Source organism: Muntiacus reevesi, chromosome 13 (genome assembly GCF_963930625.1).
Source record: "Muntiacus reevesi chromosome 13, mMunRee1.1, whole genome shotgun sequence".
Classification (NCBI taxonomy): domain Eukaryota; kingdom Metazoa; phylum Chordata; class Mammalia; order Artiodactyla; family Cervidae; genus Muntiacus; species Muntiacus reevesi.
Genome location: NC_089261.1, coordinates 9,194,172 through 9,215,597, shown reverse-complemented (window position 1 = coordinate 9,215,597; position 21,426 = coordinate 9,194,172). Strand labels below are relative to the sequence as shown.

The following is a 21,426-nucleotide window of genomic DNA, read 5'->3' as shown; positions in this document are numbered from 1 at the left end:
TTGATAGATGCCATTGTTGCCGTGTTGCTGTCGCCTGCCTCACGGGAGTGTGAGAGGTACTGGAAGCGAAAGCGCCCCGCAGCCGTAGGGATACTGTGACCTCAGTGACTCGATCTTACTTGGGAACTAAACCTTGTGCGTGCTTGGCGCAGGGGGTAAGAATTGAGTGTCTGTGAGCTGGGCCAGGTTGTATGAGGCAGACGAAACCTTTGTGCGCTGATGCCTCGGGGTGCGGCCCCTGCTCTCAGCGGGGGCGGGGGCGGGGGCGGGCAGTGACGCAGCACGCGGTGTCTTGCAGAGCTCTGGCTGGAGTGGCTGCACGATGAGATCAGCATGGCCATGGACGGCCTGGACCGGGAGCACGTGTACGACCTCTTCGAGAGAGCGGTGAAGGATTATATCTGTGAGTTCCCCGCGGGCTGGCCCAGGCGTGTCTGGCAGGCTCCCCTCGCGTCCCTCTCGGCGGCTTGGATCACAGTGTGAGGTGCTGCCCCCAGAAGAGTCTTTGGACCAACAGTGGGAAAGATGGGAGTGCAGTTATCATTACCACTGTCTGTGGTTTTCAGTTGAGGCTTTTGGTTTCACAATACACGTGGAAGAAACAGTTGAAGGGAGGAGGTGAATATACTCGCCCCCAGCATTTATCTCCTGGGAGAACTTAGCTGATATTTCCAGGTGACTAAAGGTTACCTTTTACATATTGAATGGAATTTTAGAAGCTTTGGACAGGATGCTTGTTTTCTCCCAATACTAAAAAAGTTTAAAAATTTTGAAATTGTTACGGATTTATAGGAGTTTGCGAAGATGGTACAGAGAGGTCTTGTGTACTTTCTTGACCCAGTTTCCCCACTATCTTAGGATTGTAGTATGTGCGCGCTCAGTCACTTCAGTTGTGTCCGACTCTGCGACCCTGAGTCTGTGACTGTAGCCCACCAGGCTCCTCTGTCCATGGGATTCTCCAGGCAAGAATACTGGAGTGGGTTGTTATGCCCTCCTCCAGGGGATCTTCCCAACCTGGGTATTGAACCTGCGTCTCCTGCACTGTAGGCAGGTTCTTTTCCACTGAGCTACCAGGGAAGCCCCATGACTGTAATACAAACGACAGGAAATGGACCTTAGTACATAAAACGTGTGCGAATAGTTTTGTGATATTTTATTTCACCACTGCCTTGAGCTACAGAATCTTCCATCACCATGGAGATCTGCCTTGTCTGCTGGTCTTAACAGTGAAAGTGAAGTGTGAACGCTTTATCTCTGTAAATCCAGTTTGATGGTATAAGTCTCTAAAATATTTTCTCTGCAGAACTGAGGACTGTATCAGACAGTGCTGTGGACAAAATGTTTTTTTAAAAAATATTAAAAAAACCTCCCCATTGTTAATTAAATATCCCTTTTCCCTGTCTAATTGTCCTCACTCTCCCTGTGGGCATTTCCCCTTGTAAGAAGTGTAGACCCCCCGGTAAACCTGACTAACCCTTACTAAGGGAGGATTCTGCTTCAAAGAGCTAGTTCATTTCATTTTGTATTTTGCAGCCCATGTGGCAGCTCTGTACTGGTGAGTGAAAACAGAGCAGCTAACAAACTTTAGCTAAGTTCTTTGAAATAGATTTATTTCATTGAAAAAGCAAGCCTCAGGAAAACATGCAGGAATTCTCACGTTAGCTTGATCTTTTTAGAATTTTTATTTTCCAAGATTAGTGTATAAGCATCAAATTATTTTCAGATCTCTGCAAAGTGACTTAATAGGCAAAATGTGTTTGGTAAAAAAACAATGCATTTATCAAGAGTTTAATTCATTAGTTTTAAAGCTGTAGGAGTGAGAATATAAAAAGTTTATTAAAGAGCGGAAGAAACGAGACAGCCAGGTCTCTGTTGTGTTTTAGAGATTTAAAATCTTTGGTAACAGAATTGGTACTTTTAATTTTGTTTTGTTTTCATTTCAATCAGACGGCTTAAAAATGAATCAAGATTTAAAAGTTGGAACAGTCTAGACTTTGCAGTCTTTCTGAAAATTCACTCAGATTTCTAACTATTTTCATTGAAATCTGTTAAGGGTTCCTTCAATTTTAATAAATTAACTTTATAACCCATCATAAGATTACAAATGACCACCTGGCAAGTACTGTTTACATAGTCAGGTCTCACTGATGATACTTTGTAGGAATGTCAGGTAGACTTTCTTCTCAGGCTGCAGTGTTGATAAAGGAAACCTGGGATGCCTGTCAGTGATGTTATTCTCTTTCTCCATGAATGAGCACTTTCTCAGTGGGCTCATTTCTTCTGTTTGTGTCAGAACAAAGGTTTTGACATTTGGGCATTTCCTATCCTGAATATACTTCTCATTTTTAGGTCCTAACATTTGGCTAGAGTACGGCCAGTACTCAGTCGGCGGGATTGGTCAGAAAGGCGGTCTCGAGAAAGTCCGCTCTGTGTTTGAGAGGGCCCTCTCGTCCGTCGGCTTACACATGACCAAGGGACTTGCCATCTGGGAGGCATACCGGGAGTTTGAAAGCGCCATCGTGGAAGCCGCCCGGGTGAGTGCCCAGTGCCTGCCTTCCACAGCCGCTCGCCAGTGTCCGCTGGTGGCCTTGGGAGAACACAGTTAACAAGACGCTCTTTGCCCATCCCTTAGTGGGTGGGCAGTAAAGTGAATAGAATCATGTATCTTTGTGGAATAGTGGCAATGTCTTCCTTGACTTAAAAGCAGATGACCCTACAAGCTTTGTGTCGTGTTTAAAAATACTGCTGTTTTAGTTATGATTCCAGGTGAATGTACAAGGATAACCAAGTCACCCCCCCAAATTATGTATTAATATGACATACAAATTATATTAGTATAATATATAAATATAGATTGTGTTAATATATACATATGTTATCTACTAATGTAATATAAAAATATAATTTATGTTAGTAAAATACAAATATGTTAATATAAATATAAATTATATATATATAATTTTGAATGGGTGACTTGGTTATCCTTGTATGCTGTATATATAGAGCGTGTCCCATAGTAATATGAGAGATTTGACCTCATCATAATTGCATTTTTTTAGACTAGACTCTGATTTATAGAATTTTAGAGTCCACTTCCCAGTGTCTCTCCCACTACGTGTGTGACCACACTGTTGGTACGCCGTGGAGCCCTGTATTACTTAGATCATCATGATTACAAGAGCCCAGGCCCTTCTGGACTGAGTCCCTCTTGAAGAACGTGTGGTGGTGCCTGCCCCCCGCCCTCACTGAGGCCCGGGGCAGAGCCTCTGGCTGACGCATGTCAGCCATGACCCCATGTGGACTCTGGTCCCACGCTCTCCTCAGTCCTCCTGCAGTTTCTGCCTCTGTGCTTTGATTCATGCTCTGCATTCATCCGGGAGTCTGTTTCTGTCTCATTAGTTCCGGAGAGCCTGCCGACGTGTCCCCAATGCCAGCTCTTCCAGGAGTCTTTCCTGACTTCCTCCCTTGATAGCTGCAGACAGCCCTAAAAACCAGCCCGAAGCAAGCCACGAGCCTTTGATACTTGAGATGCCTCTGTCCTATCTCATGATAGTCATTGGGGTCCATTTCTTAGATTCCTTCTTGCTTTCCCCATCACCGTCACTTGGTAGAGATAACATTGACATTTGAGTCTCTTACAACATTTGGCATAACACTTCATGTATGAGGGGGCCTATGAATTTTTTTTAGTGTGAGCTAAAAATGTGCTGAAATATTTTTTGCAGTAGGCAGAACCAAAGTTTGTCATTTACTACGGGTTTGCTTCTTTAGCCCATGGCTGGCTTCCTTTCCCCTTCTGACTGGGAACAAACCTTTGATTCACAGCTGGAGAAAGTCCACAGTCTCTTCCGGCGGCAGCTGGCGATCCCACTTTACGGTAAGAGAAGCTGCCCCGTCAGCAGTCAGCGTTTTGGGGCATGTCACGTGGTTAGGCCTTTCCCAGCATCTCGTGAGGCAAACGTGGCTGGCGTTTGTTTTCTCATTGGACAGTGTCACTGTTGACAAGGCCCTGGGTAAAAATGTATCTTGGATTGTTAATGCTCAGGAGAGTTGTGAGGGTCAGAGGCGGGACTCCCAGTTTTCCTATGTTAAGACATGGTGCAGGGGTGGGCAGAGACAGGGTCTCTGAAAGGACTAGGGAAACTGACCCCCTGTGTTTTCTGGGGAAACTTCATTGAAGAAGAGTTCTGTCATAAGCTATTTCTCTTCAGAAGAAATCTCTATTACAGGGTGGATATTTTATGTGGACTTCTGTGGAGGTGATTTGGTTCATGAGCACAGTTGGTTAGAGTAGCTCTGTCTGAATTTTTGGGGGGTTGGGAAAGATTCTTTTTCGTGTGAACATACTTTGGCAAGCCAAACCTCCTTTTTTGAATGCAAGAAGCACTAGGAGGACTTTCCCAAGCGTGGGAGGAGTTCAAGGCCACCGTCTTGTGTGTTCCCTGGATGCGGTTATGCACCACACACCCTCGGAACCTCCGAGCGATTTTACTTGAACCCTTTACTTTACTTGAATGACTTTACTTCTGTTTTTACTTCCTGGTTTATTTGGGTTTGATTGGACAAATTATAAAGTGGCTCTCCAGGTGAACCCTTGGGTGACAAGCAGAAAAGGCCAGAGCGGAGCTGGCTTGTACATTTCACCTCACATACCAGTGTGAGATAGTGCAGCGTGGTGAGTGAGCATGAACTTGAGCAGAAGACTGCCTGAACTTGAGCAGAAGACTGCCTGGGTTCAGAGCCTCGCTCTGCCATTGACTGTGGCCAGGTGATGTTACCTTCTGCTTGTGTTTCCTCAACTGCAACGTGGGAATCATGGTAGACCCTCCTTTGCAGAATTGTGAGGATTGAATGAGGTAATGGATGTGAAGTATTAGAACATAGGAAGCAGTAGGTAAGTGTGGTTATAGCCTTGCTGTTAGTTTCATTTACTCTGAGGGATGGATTAACTGGTAGGGCTGCCCAGGATGGTGCTTCAAGACAGAGTCTGGGGCCAATTCAGGGCTCAGCAGAAGAGCCCAGGGTTCAGTCAGTAAGAGCCCATGCCACAGATGCGGGAGGGGCCCGGGGCACCTGTCTCAGAGTTTACTCTGTGTTTGAGTTGATAAAACCCAATGGCCAGGCCCACAGGGCTGACTCCATCTCTCAACAGACATGGAAGCAACGTTTGCAGAGTATGAGGAATGGTCCGAAGATCCCATTCCAGAGTCGGTGATTCAGAGCTACAACAGAGCACTACAGCAGCTGGAGAAATACAAACCCTACGAGGAAGCCCTGGTGAGTGTTGGCCCCTTTTACAGTGAATGTCTCTCTCCCAGCTTTTCCCGAGATCGACAGTTGCAAGTAAAATAGTATCTTTGTTTATCATGAAATGTGTAGAGTGGATAAATGTGTACATTCAGTTTACATCCTGATAATAAAGTGAACATCCATGTACCCACCACCCAGGTTAAGAAATAGCGCATTGCCAGTCCCTTAGAAGTCTCCTCTGTGCCCCTCTCTGATTGCTTCCTCCTCCCTCTCCCGAGAGGTAATCACTTTCCTGACTTTTGTGATCATCATCCCCTTGCTTTTCTTTATAGTTTTACACCCTATGAATGTATCCTTAATGTATTGTTTAGTTTTGCTTGTTTTTGAGCTTTCATACAGTGGAATCAGGCTGTATATTTTCTTTTGTTCAAAATGTCTTTGAGTTTTACTCATGTTGATTAGTTACAGTCCATTCATGTTCACTACTGTAAAGTTGTCTGTGTGTAAACTATCCCGTATAGATAGTTGGGCTGTATCCAGTGTTTTGCTAGGAGGAGGAGAATTGTTCTGATGATTCTCAGACGTACCTCTTGGTACACGTGAAAAAGAGTTTCTTTAGGCACATACGTAGGAATTGCTGAGGTACATGTATATCACAATGGAAGGAAGTGCTGGGTCCTGAGGCGGAGCTGAACTGTTTCCAGGCTGTAAGTCGCTGCTTCTGCCGGCAGTATCTTACATTCTCATTGCCCTGCCAGCTGGGATATTGACATACTTTTTAGCCAGTCTCATGGATTTGAAAGTACAGTTTTAATTTGCATTTCCCTTTCATTACTAATGAAGTTGGTGTCTTTTCACACCTCAGGTTTTTCTTTTTTTAAAAAAAATCTTTGCAGTAGCTGTTAGGATCTTTGACTCATTTTTCTTTTGGTTTGTCAGGTTTTTTCTCACTGGTGTCTGGGTGTCCTGGGTCTCAATTCATGCTTCTGGTTGCATGTGTTGCAGTTTCTCCCTCCCCAGTTGGTGGCTTATCGTTGCCATTTTTTTTCCCAGTGGCATGTTTTGAGGACTAGTTCTTTTTTTTCCTCAGTAATTTTCCTTATTTTTGGCTGTGCTGGGTCTTTGTTGCTGCGTGGGCTTTTCTCTGGTTTTGGGGAGTGGGGCTGCCCTTCCGTTGTGGTGTGGTGGCTTCTCGTCGTGGAGCGCGGGCTCTTGGGCACATGGGCTTAGTGGTTGTGGCTCTCGGGCTCTAGAGCGCAGGCTCCATAGTGTTGCACAGGCTTAGTTGCTCTTGGGCCTGTGGGATCTTCCTGGACCAGGGATCCAGCCCACATCTCCTGCATTGGCAGGAGGATTCTTTACCACTGAGCCACCAGGGAAGCCCAAGGAACGGTTCTTAATTTTAATGTAATTGGATTTATCGTTCTTTCCCTAGGATTTGTGCTTAAGAATTCTCTCTGTACTCTGGGGTCAGTAATCAATCGACTTAGCTCTGTTTTTCTTCTGAAAATTTATAATTTTGTTGTTTGTTTTTCAGCTTTCATCTGGAATGGATCTTTGGGCTGGTCTGAGGCGGGGGCTAACTTTGTTTTTCATGTAGAGAAACAGTTGCTCAGTGCAGACTTTGATAATTCTCCCCGCCCCTCACTCATGTTGCCCCATGCCTCTCAGGGATTAGGTGTCCATTTCTGTGTGGGTCTATTTCTGGACTCTTTGTTCCACCCCACTGGTTTATGTTACACTGTTGTAATGATGTGATGGTTTTATAATTAAGTTTTGATCTTCGGTAGCATGAGTCCCATTCATGCTGTTCCTCTTCAAGAGGGCCTTGACTTTCTTTAGCTGTTAATGCTTCTGTTAAGAATGAGGATCAGTTTTTCAAGTTCTACTTAGTAATATTATTGTTACTTTTTTTTTTTTTAATTTGTCCACACTATGCGGCATGTAGGATCTTAGTTTCCTGACCACGGATGGAACTCGGACCCTTGGCAGTGAGAGCGTAGAGTCCTAACCATTGGAATGCCAGGGGATTCCTTTGATTTTTTGATCGGAATTGCTTTGAATCTGTCGATCAATTTGGGGAAGAATTTGCATCTTTTAAATATTGAATCTTCCAATCAGTGAACACGGTATGTTGTTGTTTAGTCACTTAGTCATGTCTGACTCTTTGTGACCCCATGGACTGCAGCATGCTAGGCTTCCCTGTCCTTCACTATCCCCTGGGGTTTGCATAGACTTATGTCCATTGAGTTGATGGTGCCATCCAACCATCTCATCCTCTGTTGCCTGCTTCTCCTCCTGCCTTCAGTCTTTCCCAGCATCAGGATTATTTCCAGTGAGTCAGTTCTTCGCATCAGGTGGCCAAAGTATTGGAGCTTCAGCATCAGTCCTTCCATTGAATATTCAAGGTTGATTTCTTTTAGGATAGACTGGTTTGATCTCCTTGCTGTCCAAGGGTTCTCCAACACCACAGTTTGAAAGCGTCAGTTCTTTGGTGCTCAGCCTTCTTTCTGGTAAAACTCTCACATCTGTATATAGCTACTGGAAAAATCATAGCTTTGACCATAAGGACCTTTGTCAGCAAAGTGATATCTCTGCTTTTTAGTATATGTGCTGCCGAAGCGAGCACGATCTCTGCTTTTTAGTATGCTGTCTAGGTTTGTTGTAGCTTTTCTTTCAAGGGGCAAATGTCTTTTAATTTCATGGCTGTAGTCACCATTTGCAGTGATTTTGGCGCCCAAGAAAATAAAGTCTGTCACTGTTTCCATTGTTTCTCCATCTATTTGCCATGAAGTGATGGGACTGGATGCCATGATCTTAGTTTTTTGAAAGTTGAGTTTTAAGCCAGCTTTTTCACTCTCCTTTTCACCTTCGTTAAGGCTCTTTAGTCCCTCTTGGCTTTCTGCCATTAGGGTGGTGTTATCTGCATATCTGAGGTAACTGATAGTTCTTCCGGCAGTCTTGACTTCAGCTTGTGATTTCTCCAGTCCAGCATTCGGCATGATGTACTCTGCATATATGTTAAATAAACAAGGTGACAATATACAACCTTGACGTACTCCTTTCCCAATTTTGAACCAGTTTGTTGTTCTATGTCTGGTTCTGACTGTTGCTTCTTGACCTCCATCCAGGTTTCTCAGGAGGCAGGTAAGGTGGTCTGATATTCCCATCTCTTGAAGAATTTTCCACAGTTTGTTGTGGTTCACACACTCAAAGGCTTTAGCATAGTCAATGAAACAGAAGTAGATGTTTTTCTGGAATTCTCTTGTTTTTTCTATGATACAGCAGATGTTGGCAATTTGATCTCTGGCTCCTCTGCCTTTTCTAAATCCAGCTTGAACATCTGGGAGTTCACGGTTCACGTTCTACTGAAGCCTCGCTTGAAGGATTTTTAGCATTACCTTGCTAGCATGTGAAATGAGTACAGTTGTGTGGTAGTTTGAACATTCTTTGGCATTGCTCTTCTTTGGGATTGAAATGAAAACTGACCTTTTCCAGTCCTGTGGCCACTGCTGAGCTTTCCAGATTTGTTGGGCGTATTGAGTGCAGCACTTAAACATCATCTTTTGGGAGTTTAAGTAGCTCAGCTGGAATTCCATCACTTTCACTAGGTTTGTTTGTAGTAATACTTCCTGAGGCCTGCTTGACTTCACACGCCAGGATATCTGGCTCTAGGTGAGTGATCATACCATTGTGGTTATCTGGGTCATTAAGACCTTTTTGTACAGTTCTTGCCACCTCTTCTTAATATCATCTGCTTCTGTCCGGTCCATACAGTTTTTTATTGTGCCCATCTTTGCATGAAATGTTCCTTTGGTATCTGACTTTCTTGAAGAGATCTCTAGTCTTTTCCTTCTTTTGTTTTCCTCTCTTTCTTTGCATTGTTCACTTAGGAAGGCTTTCTTCTCTCCTTGCTGTTCTTTGGAACTCTGCATTCAGATGGATTTATCTTTCCTTTTCTCCTTTGCCTTTTGCTTCTCTTCTTTTTTCTGCTATTTGTAAGACCTCTTCAGAGAACCATTTTGCCTTTCTTTTTCTTGGGGATGGTTTTGATCACTGCCTCCTGTACAATTTTACGAACCTCTGTCCATAGTTCTTCAGGCACTCTATCAGATCTGATCCCTTGAACCTATTTGTCACTTCTTGTGGATAGAGGTTTGATTTAGGTTATACCTGAATGACCTAGTGGTTTTTCCTACTTTCTTCAATTTAAGTCTGAATTTGGCAATAAGGAGCTCATGGTCTGAGCCAAAGTCACCTCCAGGTCTTGTTTTTGCTGACTGTATGGAGCTTCTCCATCTTTAGCTGCAAAGAATATTATGAGTCTGATTTCGGTATTGACCACCTGGTGAATTTCATGTGTAGAATCATCTTTTGTGTTGTTGGAAGAGTGTTTGCTATGACTGGTGCATTCTCTTGGCAAAACTCTATTAACCTTTGCCTTGCTTCATTTTGTACTTCAAGGCCAAACTTGCCTGTTACTCCAGGTGTCTTGACTTCTTTTGCATCCCAGTCCCCTGTGATGAAAAGGCCATCTTTTTTTGGTGTTACTTCATGAACAATGTATAGGCCTCTGCTGTTTAGGTCTTATCTTTCTGTGAGGTCTTATAAATTTATCCAGTGCCTTGAACACATTTTTAGATGTATTTCTAAATGTTTTTGATACTGTTGTAAGCAATATCTTTTTAAAGATTTTCTGTTCTAGCTGTCTGTTCCTGATATATAAAATGAAATTTTTTAGTGATATTTTAATCAAACTTGTTCAATCCTTATTAATACTGGTAATGTATAGATTTGGGGAAATTTTCTGTGTTGACAATAATACACACACAGTATTATTTATAAATGGCCTTTACTCCCTTTTCTTGGTCTTAGAATATTTTTGATTTCATTTACCACTCCTCAGACTTATGCTTTTGTTTTCTCGTGTCTTATCTTTTAGTTGACCCACAAGTCACTGTTAATGCTGCGTTTTGCAGCACCTGTGTGGTTACGTTTACTGCATACATTTCCCACTTTCTTTGCTTCCTCTTACCACATCCTAGATCTTTCACTTGGAGTCACCTTTCCTTTGCTTCAAGTCCACCCTTTAGTGTCATGCGCTTGGATATTTGCTTGTAACACATTTTCTGTTTTTATTAAGAGGTCTTTGTTCTCCTTGAGAGTTAATTTCTCAGGATATAGAATTCTAGGCTGACAGTTCTGTTCTCTGAGCAGTTAAATACATCTTTCTGGCTTCTGTTGTGCTGCTGAGAAGTCAACTGTCTTAACTCTTGCTTCTTGAAAGGAAATTCTTGTTTGTTCTCTGGCCAGTTTTAAGATGTCATTGTCTTTTGTTTGTTTTTGTTTCATTTCTCTCTTTGGCTGCACATGTAGGATTCTGGTTCCCTGACCAGGGATCAAACCCTCTTTCCCCGCATTTGAAGATCAGTGTCCTAACTGCTGAACCACCAGTCAAGTCCCAGGATGTCATTGGATTGGTTTGATGTCTGGCAGTTTGGTTACAGTAGGGCCAGGTGTGTGGATTTCTTTGTATTTATCCTGCTTACGGTTTGTTGGATTTCTTGGCTCTGTTTTTGGTATCTTTAATGGGCTGGTAAGTGAGAACACAGCTTTTAGCTCTGGGCTAGGACTTTACTCCTGTGACTTGGTTTCCTCAATTGTCAGATGGGATTGAAATGATGACTGCCTCCTGGGATTGTTGTAAAGATCAAATTCTTAATATTGTCTCTTCACCTGGCAAAAGCGTAGCCTTCTCTTAGCTTAACCACCTTCATTTAGATTTTGTTTGTGGTCTTTCTTGTTTCTTTCCCAGTTGGTTGATTTGTAAGATTTTTTTTTTCTTCAGTATTTAATCTAGTATTTTCTGCCGTCTTCATTGGCACAGTGTGTCTGGGACTGATTTTGTCATTATCTAGTAGGAACTGAGCCTCTCCATCATCTTTCTAAGAGCAGAGCATGTGTGCTCTCTTGCTGGCCTGAATGAGCACTCTCTTTTTCACATGGAATGATTGGTATTTAGTTGTATTTCACCGGGGGCTTCTCTGGTGGCTCAGATAGTAAAGAATCTTCCTGCAGTGCAGGAGACCTGGGTTTGATCCCTGGGTCAGGAAGATCCCCAGGAGAAGGGAATGGCAACCCATTTTAGTATTCTTGCCTGGAGAATTCCATGGACAGAGGAGCCTGGTAGGCTACAGTCCATGGAGTTTGCAAAGAGTTGGACCTAAGTGAGTGACTAACACACCACCACTATATTTCACAAAGCCTCATTCATGAAATCCTTGGCCAGTTGTTTTGTTTTGACCATCAGCAGAGAGTGGCTGAGGAGAGAATAAAGTGAATAAGAGGATTTTGTCTAAAAATGTCTTTGGATCAGTACACATTGATCATATATAGCCTCTTCTGTCTCCTGCGTGTACCTGTACTCTGGCAGGAGCTGATACTTGGAATGACAAATATGAAATGACACAGGGCCCCAAGTCACTCTGGTGTGGTTGCATTCACCCCACTCAGTAGGCCAAGAAAGTGGTATCTGTTTCGGAAGATGGCTAGCAGTGGTCATTGGCCAGGTGTCTCTCTCTCATGCAGTTCCTGGTTGATGGGTGGTTTCAATTCTCTGTGATCTAGGAATAGATTTAGAAAAGGAATTGTGGAGCCTCTGTAACTCTTGCCACGAGGTGGCACTTTGGACTCATTCTGCCCGTCAGACTTGTAGGTCCAAGGTGCAGAGGCTCTGAGAGTGGGGACCGGGACCCTTACCTTGCTGTGGCCGTTCTCGCCATGGCTCACTAGGGACACTGTGTGCTCTCCGATGGTGTCGTGTAGCCCTTTGCGACTTCACTGCCGTTCTCCTTTGCCCCAGCTGCAAGCCGAAGCGCCCAGGCTGGCCGAGTATCAAGCGTACATCGATTTTGAGATGAAAATCGGCGACCCCGCCCGCATTCAGTTGATCTTTGAGCGCGCCCTGGTTGAGAACTGCCTTGTTCCAGACTTATGGATCCGTTACAGTCAGTACCTAGTAAGATAACCTACCTGTTCTAATCTCACTTTATTTTTACCAATTTAGGTTCTATTTAAAATCAGAAAGAGTGCCAGGAGTTGGCGGTGTGCTGCTCCTCTCTGCTTGATTCACTAAGGAAGTCTTCTCATGTTTTATTTTAATCTGATCACTAACTGTGAAAAAAATTTGGCATAGTCTTACTGTCAAGGACTTTATGACAGATTGATTTTTCTTTTAACTTGTTATTATGGAAAAGTTAAATACATAAATGTAGAGAGATTAGTAAAATGAAATGACAAGTACCCATCACCCAGCTTCAACACTTAACTAATGGCACTAGTCTAGTTTGATCTATAATCTTAACTAGTTTTATCTGTTTCCTTACCTATTCCCCCCTTCCCTGTTATTCTGAAGCAAATCCAGAGATCCCATTTTGACGGTAACCGTTTCAGTACACGTGCATACGAGGTTTGAATCAGGATCTCGGCTAAGTCCATATGTTAGGATTGGCTGATGTCTCTTAAAACTCTTTGATCTCTAGGTTTTCCTCTACCTCTCTCTTCTCCCCTCAAACCCCTGGCGATTTCTTTGTTGAAGACATCAGTCATCTTAAGGAAATTTTTTTGTTGGTTGGCTTTGCTGAGAATGTCTCTTGAATGGTGACGTCTTAATGAAAATTTCTCTCCTGACCCTGGCATTCTTTATCGTAGGATCGGCAGCTGAAAGTAAAGGATTTGGTTTTGTCTGTACACAGTCGCGCTGTTAGAAACTGCCCGTGGACGGTTGCCCTGTGGAGTCGATACCTCCTGGCCATGGAAAGACATGGAGTTGAACACCGAGTGATTTCGGGTGCGGATTGTTTTTGTGGGAAGATGTCTAAGCTTTTTGTCCCAAGTCAGGAACATTGGGCTGTGACAGTCATTAAATCAGCCTTCCCCAGGGGTCATTTTGGAATATTTGGTGTTAGTGACAAAAAGGGCTCTAAGGGAGAGAGAAACCAGTTGTAGTTTTGACCTCTTAAAGCCTCTCAGTGCTTTGCTGGTCATGGTGTCTCTGGAGCCGTCGTCTCTCTCTCCCCCTTGGTTGACCTGGAGCACCTTAACGCAGGGCGCCCTGTAGGGCTTGCCCTTTCTAGAAAGAACGCAGTTTGTGCACTGCTGTGGTAGCCCTTCTTTTGAATATTTCTCTAGCTCATTTCACTTGGTTGCATCCCATTATTACTGTTAGCCATATAGTGTTTTATAAGAGGTTTTTATAATGATCTCGATAATTTTATATTAGCTTCTTTTTGAATTGATAACAAGTCCTGGCTTCTTCTTCAACTCTAGTGACCTTTGAGAAAGCTCTCAGCGCGGGCTTCATTCAGGCCACCGACTATGTGGAGATCTGGCAGGCATACCTTGATTACCTGAGGAGAAGGGTCGACTTCAAACAAGGTACTAAAGTTCCTGTGTTTCCTGTCAGAGCTGAACTCTTCCTTAGCGTGTCCTTTGGTGGGATGAGGCAGTGGCCCAAATACCTCACGATGGGGCAAGCGATGTAGACCGGCCGCTGGTGGGAATTGTAGCTGTTTCAGTCTGTAGTGAGCCCCGCCATGGACCCTAGAGGGAGAGTAGCGGTCCTTACCTTTCACACTGGCTCCCGCCAACCTGTTCAGTCTCATTTCTCCCTTCTCTGCCTTCCGTGTGTCCTGAATAGTTCTTAATGTGGGACTGCTGTGTTCCCTCTAAGTTGTTGAACCTCCACCACCATGGGATCCCCTGCCTTCCTCCCTCCCAAAAAAATAAATAAATAAAGAGCAACCAGAGCACCGCCGTGCTCCTACCCGCCGCCCCACGGGTGCTTGCTTACGCCTGCAGGTGGATTTTGGCTGTTCTGCCGGCTTGGGGAGCACCCCTCCGCTGTGGCCCCACCTGGCCCCCTGACCCCTTTGTCCATGGCCTGTCCGTGATGGGCTCTGTCCTGGGTCTGCCTCCCCTCCTGTGTGTGATCAGGGCAGGAACGGGCGGTGTTATATTCAGTGTCCCCAGTGAGAGCCCCGGGGTTGTCAGTGTGGGATTGCACAGAACTTAGAAGACGTGGTATGTGGTGTCTAAGAGTTGAACCTGCTCTGCGCTTTCTCACAGACTCGAGTAAAGAGCTGGAGGAGCTGCGGTCCGCGTTCGCCCGCGCCCTGGAGTACCTGAAGCAGGAGGTGGAGGAGCGTAAGTGTGCCCTCCTGCCCGCCTGCTTGTGCTTCCTCTTCTGGTCCTGGGGCCTTTTCAGTCAAAGGCAGTTTGCCTCTCTGCTATCTCTTTGCTTTTAATATTCATTCATTTGCCTGTGTCAGACCTTAGTTGCAACACCATGTGTTGCTTGACGTGTGGAGTCCACAACAGACTCTTAGTTGTGGCCCTCGGGCTTAGATGCCCTGAAGCATGTGGGATCTTAGTTCTCCGACCAGGGATCGAACCCATGTGCCCTGCGTTGCAAGGTGGAGTCATAACCACTGGACCAGCAGGGAAGTCCCTCAGTTACTTTCTAATTTTGTCTACTGCTCTTCTTCAAGGTTTCAATGAAAGTGGAGATCCGAGCTGCCTGATCATGCAGAACTGGGCTCGGATTGAGGTAAATGTTTTTTAACAGGCCTGTCAGTTTCACCCACCTTTGCGGGACTTTTGTCTGATAGCGTGGCTGAAGCTGAGTCGGGGTTCCAGATGACCACCTAGGCTCTGCGGGGATCCGCGTTGTTTACCTCACTCGCTGCGTGTTTGTTGGTATCTGGGGGCATCTGAGCTCCCAGCCACGTTGCGCAGCAGTTGTCTGCATGCCGGGTGCTCGCTCGTGTGTTCCTTCTCTGCCGCCCCGGGCCCCAGTGATGAGTGTGTTTTAGGCATGAGCAGTTTGCCAGGCCTTCCACTGTGGGCTGCGGATGAGATAGACTCTGTCCCTGTGCTAGAAAGCCTTGAAACTAATGTGGAAGACAGACGATGTCACAGATGGTTAGTGGATATGATGAGTTGGATATTATTGCTGGATCGTGGACCCTGCTCCTGTGTTCCCTTCTCTGAGGGGAGTCCAGTGTCAGGGTGTGGGTGGATGGGATGGTTGTGCTGCAACCATGTTAAGGATGCAGCAGCTGAGGTGCAGAGGCTGAGGGCAGCGTTGGCTCCTGGTGGCCCGTCCCTGCCTTGGCCTTCGGATGACACACTTCAAGTTAAGGCTTGATAAAAATAAAAACAGATGCCTGGCCATCACTGTCCTCAGTGCCTCCGTGCTCGCCTGTGTGGCTCTCGAGGTGAACGTGGGCAGGCAGCCTGAGGCTTGACGCTGCAGAAAGGCCGAGGTGCTTGGGCCGGGCTGTTTGCATGGGGCGGGGGGGGCGGGTGGCGCCTGGCAGGGTCTGAGGAGCTGAGTAGCACGGATAGTTCTGGGGTGGGAGGTTTTCGGCATGGTGTCTGAAGTATGTTTTGTCACGGGTGTTGACACCGTCAGGCCCGAGTCCTCTCCTAACTCGGTCTGGTCATGCCTTCAGGCTCGACTCTGCAACAACATGCAGAAAGCGCGGGAGCTCTGGGACAGCATCATGACCAGAGGGAACGCCAAGTTTGCCAACATGTGGCTCGAGTATTACAACCTGGAGAGGTAACGGGCCCGGGGTGAGGGGAGGCGCTCGACAGGTGTGACCAGCCTCAGCGCTGGTGCCCCAGCCCCGCCTGTACAGCTCAGACTGCTGCTCACGGGGCGCTGCTCACTTTATGGTCCTGTCTAGTGCCTGGGCTTATTGGGCGGGGCCCTAGAGAACCACACGTGATAGTCTGTGCCTGGCTCTTCTTACGGCCATGTGTTACTTGCCACTTATTTTGGCTTGTTTTGATTTTGGGACATGAATATTTTATTTGACTTCTTGGGAGCTGTGTTCTTTTTTTATGTTTGGTTTGTCTATAATAGTTAAGAATACTGAAAAACAAAGAGGAAAAAACCCCCAAATTTTCTGCAGTGACAGACCCACGTAAAACCATGGTTAGCTAATGGTTTGGGTATGTTCTTTGAGACTTTCCTGTGCTTAGATTTTTTAAGAAATGGTGATGCAATTACAGTATACATATTCTAAGTCTCTAAAATTATTTTAAATGATATTTATAACATGAGGGAAGATATAAAGAATATGATCAGCTTTTTAATTCAGTATATCTTGGATGGTGGTTGTGTTCAGTTGCCAAGTGTTCAGTTGTCCCACTCTTCGAGACCCCCATGGACTGTAGCATGCTAGGCTTCCCTATCCATCACGATCTCCTGCAGTTTGTCCAAGTTCATGTCTATTGAATCGGTGATGCCATCTAACCATCTCATTCTCTGTTGCCCCCTTCTCCTTCTGCTTTCAGTCTTTACCGGCATCAGGGGCTTTTCCAGTGAATCAGCTGTTTGCATCAGGTATTCCAAGTATTGGAGCTTCAGCTTCAGCATCAGTCCTTCCAAAAAGGATTCAGTGTTGACATGTTTTAAGTTTGACTGGTTTGATCTCCCTTGCTTTCCAAGGGACTCTCAAGAGTCTTCTCCAGCACCACAGTTCAAAAGCATCAATTTTTCGGTGCTCTGTCTTCTTTATTGTCCAGCTCTCACATCCATACATGATTATGAAAAGACCATAGTCTTGACTATTTTTAATTTTGTCAGCAAAATGATGTGTTTGCTTTGTAACACAGTCTAGGTTTGTCATACCTTTCCTGCCAAGAAGCAGTTGCTTCTAATTTGATGGCTGTAGTCACCATCTGCAGTGATTTTTTAGAGCCCAAGAAGAGGAAATCTGTCACTGCTTCCCTTCCGCACCCCCCCCCCCCACCCGTTTGCCATGAATTGTTGGGACCAGATGCCAAGACCTTAGTTTTTTTAATAGTTGAGTTTCAAGCTGACCTTTTCACTCTCCTTCTTCATCCTTATCAAGAGGATCTTTAGTTCTTCCTCTTCGCTTTCAGCCATTAGAATGGTGTCATCTGCATCTGAGGTTGTTGATATTTCTCCCAGCAATCTTGATTCCAGCTTGTAACTCAGTCCGGCCTGGCATCTCTCATGATGTGCTCTGTGTATAAATTAGATAAACAGGGTGATAGTAAACTCTCTTGTACTCCTTTCTCAATCCTGAACCAGTCAGTCAGTTGTTCCATGAAAGTGAAAGGAAAGTGAAGTTGCTCAGTCGTGTCCGATTCTTTGCGACCCCATGGACTGTAGCTTACCAGATTCCTCCATCCATGGGATTCTCTAGGCAAGAATATTGGAGTGGGTTGCCATTTCCTTCTCCAGGGGATCTTCCCGACCCAGGGATCGAACCCAGGTCTCCTGCATTGCAGACAGATGCTTTACCCTCTGAGCCACCAGGGTTCTCAATTCTAACTGTTTTCTTCTTGACCTATATACAGGTTTCTCGGGAGACAGGTAAGATGGTTTGGTATTCCCATCTCTTTAAGAGCTTTCCATAGTTTGTTATGATCCACAAGTCAAAGGCTTTAGCATAATCAGTGAAACAGAGGTAGATGTTTTTCTGGAATCCCCTTGCTTTCTCTGTGATCTAGTCAGTGTTGACAATTTGATCTCTGGTTCCTCTGCTTTTTCTAAACCCAGCTTAAACATCTGAAAGTTCTCAGTTCACATAATGCTGAAGCCTAGCTTGGAGGACTTTGAGCGTAACCTTACTGGCATGGGAAGTGAGTACTATTGTCCCTGTGGTTTGAACAGTCTTTAGTACTTGCCCTGTTGGGAATTGGGATGAGGGTTGACCTTTTCCAGTCCTGAGGCCACTGCTGGGTATTCCAAATTTGCTAACATATTGAGTGCAGCTAATAGAATCATCTCTTAGGATTCTAAATAGCTCTTGTGGAATTCCATCACGTCCTCTAGCTTCCTTGACAGCAGCGCTTCCCAGGGCCCACTTTAACACTCCAGAATGTCTGGCTCTGAGGGAGACTGTACCGTTGTGGTTATCTGGGTCACTACGATCTTTTTTTGTACAGTTCTTCTGTGTGTTCTTCCCATCTCTTCTTCATCACTTCTGCTATTAGGTCTTTATCATTTCTGTCCTTTATTGTGCCCATCTTGGGATGAAATGGTCTTTTGATATTTCGAATTTTATTGAAGAGATCTCTAGTCTTACCCTTTCTACTTTCCTTTTTTTCTTTGCATTGTTCTTTCAAGAAGACCTTCTTGTCTCTCCTTGCTATTCCCTGAAGTTCTGCATTTAGTTGGGTGTACATTTCCCTTTCTCCCTTGCTTTTCACTTCTCTTCTTTCCTCGGCTACTTGTAAAGCCTCCTCAGACAACCACTTTGCCTTCTTGCATTTCTTTTTCTTTGGGATGGTTTTATTCTCTGCCTCTGTACAGTATTATGGAACTTTGTCCATAGTTCTTAAGGCAGCCTGTTTATTAGATCTAATTCCTTGAATCTATTCATCACCTCCACTGTATTTTCATTTGTGTTTTATTGTTTAATTGCTCAGTCGTGTCCAACTCTTTGTGACCCCCTTGGACTGTAGCCCACCAGGCTCCTCTGTCCATGGGGATTCTCCAGGCAAGAATACTGGAGTGGGTTACCATGCCCTTCTCCAGGGGATCTTTCCAACCCAGGGATTGAACCCAGGTATCCGGCATTGCAGGTGGATTCTTTACCAGCTGAGCTATCAGGGGAGCTCAAGGGATTCATAGGGGATTTGATTTAAGTCATACCTTACTGGCCTAGTGGTTTCCCCTACTTTCTTTAGTTTAAGTCTCAATTTTTCTATGAGGAGCCTGATGCTCTGAGTCACAGTCAGTTCTAAGACTTGTCTTTGCTGACTATGTACAGCTTTTACATCTTTGGCTACAAAGAATGTAATCAGTCTCATTTCAGTATCGACCATTTGGTGATATCCATGTGTAAAGTCATGTCTTGTGTTGCTGAAAAAGGGTGTTTGCTATGAACAATGTGTTTTCTTGGTGGATTTCTGTTAGCCTTTGCTCTGCTTCATTTTGTACTCCAAGGCCAAACTTGCCTATTACTCCCGGTATCTCTTGACTTCTTTCTTTTTGCATTCCAATCCCATATGATGAGTAGGTCATCTTTTTTTGGTGTTAGTTCTAGGATGTCTTCCAGGTCTTCATAGAACTGATCATCTTCAGCTTCCTCGGCATTGGTGGTTCAGACACAGACTTGGATTGCTGTGATGTTGAACGGTTTGCCTTAGAAACAAACCGAGATCTGTCGTTTTTAAGGTTGTGTCCAAGTATGGCATTTCAGACACTTTGATTGTGAGAGCTACTCCATTTCTTCTATGTGTTCTTGCCCACAGTAGTAGATTACAACGGTCATCTGAGTTAAACTCACTCGTTTCCATCCATTTCAGTTCAAGATGTCGATGTTGACTCTAGCCATCTCCTGCTTGACCACGTCCAATTTACCTTGTGCATGGACCTAACTTTCCAGGTTCCCATGCAGTATTGTTCTTTACAGCATCAGATTTTACTTTCATCACTGGACACATCCACAACTGAGCGTTGTCTCCACTTTGGTCCACCCGCTTCATTCCTTCTGGAGCTGTTAGTAGCTGTCCTCCACTCTTCTCCAGTAGCATGTTGCACACCTTCAGACTTGGGGGACTCATCTTTCCTTGTCATATCTTTTTTTCCTTTTGTATAGTTCATGGATTTCTCATGGCAGGTATACTGGGGTGGTTTGCCATTCCCTCCTCCAGTGCATCACGTTTTGTCAGAACTCTCCACTATGATCCGTCCATCTTGGGTGGTCCTACATATTATGGCTCGTAGCTTCATTGAGTTACACAAGCCCTTTGCCATGAGAAGGCGGGTAATCCATGAGGGGTATCTTGGGCATCATGTGTCAATAAACATATTTTTTTTCTGTTTTGAATATTTTGCCTCCCCCACCTTATTTAAAAAAATAATATGTGCTCAAGTTAAAATAGAACATTTACAGAATGTGAGAAAGTTCCTTAAAATCCTTCCCCAGAGGTGACCACAGTTAAAGCTTATTGAGTATTCCTCTAGATCAGTGGTTCTCAAATGTTTTGGTCTCAGGACCACCTCAAGAGCTTTTGTTTATGTGAGGTATTTTTATTAACATTTACCGTATTAGAAAATGAAACTGAAAAATTTAAAAAAAAAACATTTTTATTCATTTAAAATTCGCTGTGAAGACATTGAACAGAAATAACATATTTTTATAAGAAATGACTGCTTTCCAGACTCGAAAGTAACATAGTGAGAAAGTGGCCTGGTTTTACACTTTTTACAAATTTCTCTAATCTGGCTCAGTAGCAGACAGCTGGATTCTCCTGTCTGGTTCTGTACCCTCTCTGTCGTGACATTTTCATTGGAGAATATGAGACTGTTATGTTAATATCCAGTGTTCTGTCTTGCACTGAGCAGAGCTTTTTACCCACACAGGATTCCATGACATGCGTTATGTGTGAGGAAAATGCTGACCCATCAAGTACTGTAGCTCTTCTAAATATTGATGCATCTCATTATCCCATTTATTCATATCTGCACTGATCTTCACAGAAAGGTATAAAGTAGGAGGCTGTCAGACTCATAATGGCAGATACAGGTTTTTCAAGTTCTGATTTTCACTTGAAAGCCCCAGTTTTATCAGTCAACAAAAGCTCTTAAGTGGTTTTCCTGAAAGTGACAGCCTCACTTAATTAATTTTTGAAAATGTCTGCCAAATACACACGTCTGAGTGACTGTAGTTTTTGTCACTCAGCTGTTCTCTCAAGTGAAAATGATGTTTCATGGAAAAAAGGGAAGTAGCCCAGCTTGCAGCTAAGACAGTAATCTGTTATTCCTTTGCTCCAACCACTGTACTTGGGTATGAAGAGGTGCTTAATGTGTGCATTCCATTTGTCACCCAGAATATTACCAAGATGTGCACTGTCTTGATTTGTGCCAAGGGCCACTGTAGCTTTGGCATCCTCAGTCCAAATGTCAGCACAGTGAAAAAGTCCAGTAAGTATGTCGGTATATAAATGAAAGTAGTTTTGACTTTGCAGACCTCCTGAAAGGGTCTTGGAGACCCTTAGGTGTCCATGGATCATGCTTTGAGAAGCGTTGCCCTAGATTTTTTCTTAGTGTCCTAATGTGTATTTGCAATGTTTATAAAAACTTTTTAAACAGAAAGGAGAACATAGTGTCTTACAACTGCTGGGATG

At 44.4% G+C, this 21,426-nt stretch overlaps 1 protein-coding gene across 2 annotated transcripts in view; it reads left to right on the top strand.

Annotated features, from left to right (window-relative positions):
- SART3 (spliceosome associated factor 3, U4/U6 recycling protein) overlaps positions 1-21,426 on the top strand; it is a 39,371-nt gene that overhangs the window by 10,390 nt on the left and 7,555 nt on the right. The window contains exons 3-12 of one of the 2 annotated variants that reach the window (XM_065904292.1): positions 299-403; positions 2,350-2,534; positions 3,826-3,877; positions 5,153-5,277; positions 12,113-12,268; positions 12,961-13,099; positions 13,579-13,686; positions 14,377-14,454; positions 14,799-14,857; positions 15,765-15,874. In XM_065904292.1, coding sequence (XP_065760364.1) covers positions 299-403; positions 2,350-2,534; positions 3,826-3,877; positions 5,153-5,277; positions 12,113-12,268; positions 12,961-13,099; positions 13,579-13,686; positions 14,377-14,454; positions 14,799-14,857; positions 15,765-15,874 — 1,117 coding nt within the window. Of the gene's footprint in view, positions 1-298; positions 404-2,349; positions 2,535-3,771; positions 3,878-5,152; positions 5,278-12,112; positions 12,269-12,960; positions 13,100-13,578; positions 13,687-14,376; positions 14,455-14,798; positions 14,858-15,764; positions 15,875-21,426 lie in introns of both variants that reach the window. The other variant, XM_065904291.1, reaches the window with a different exon arrangement.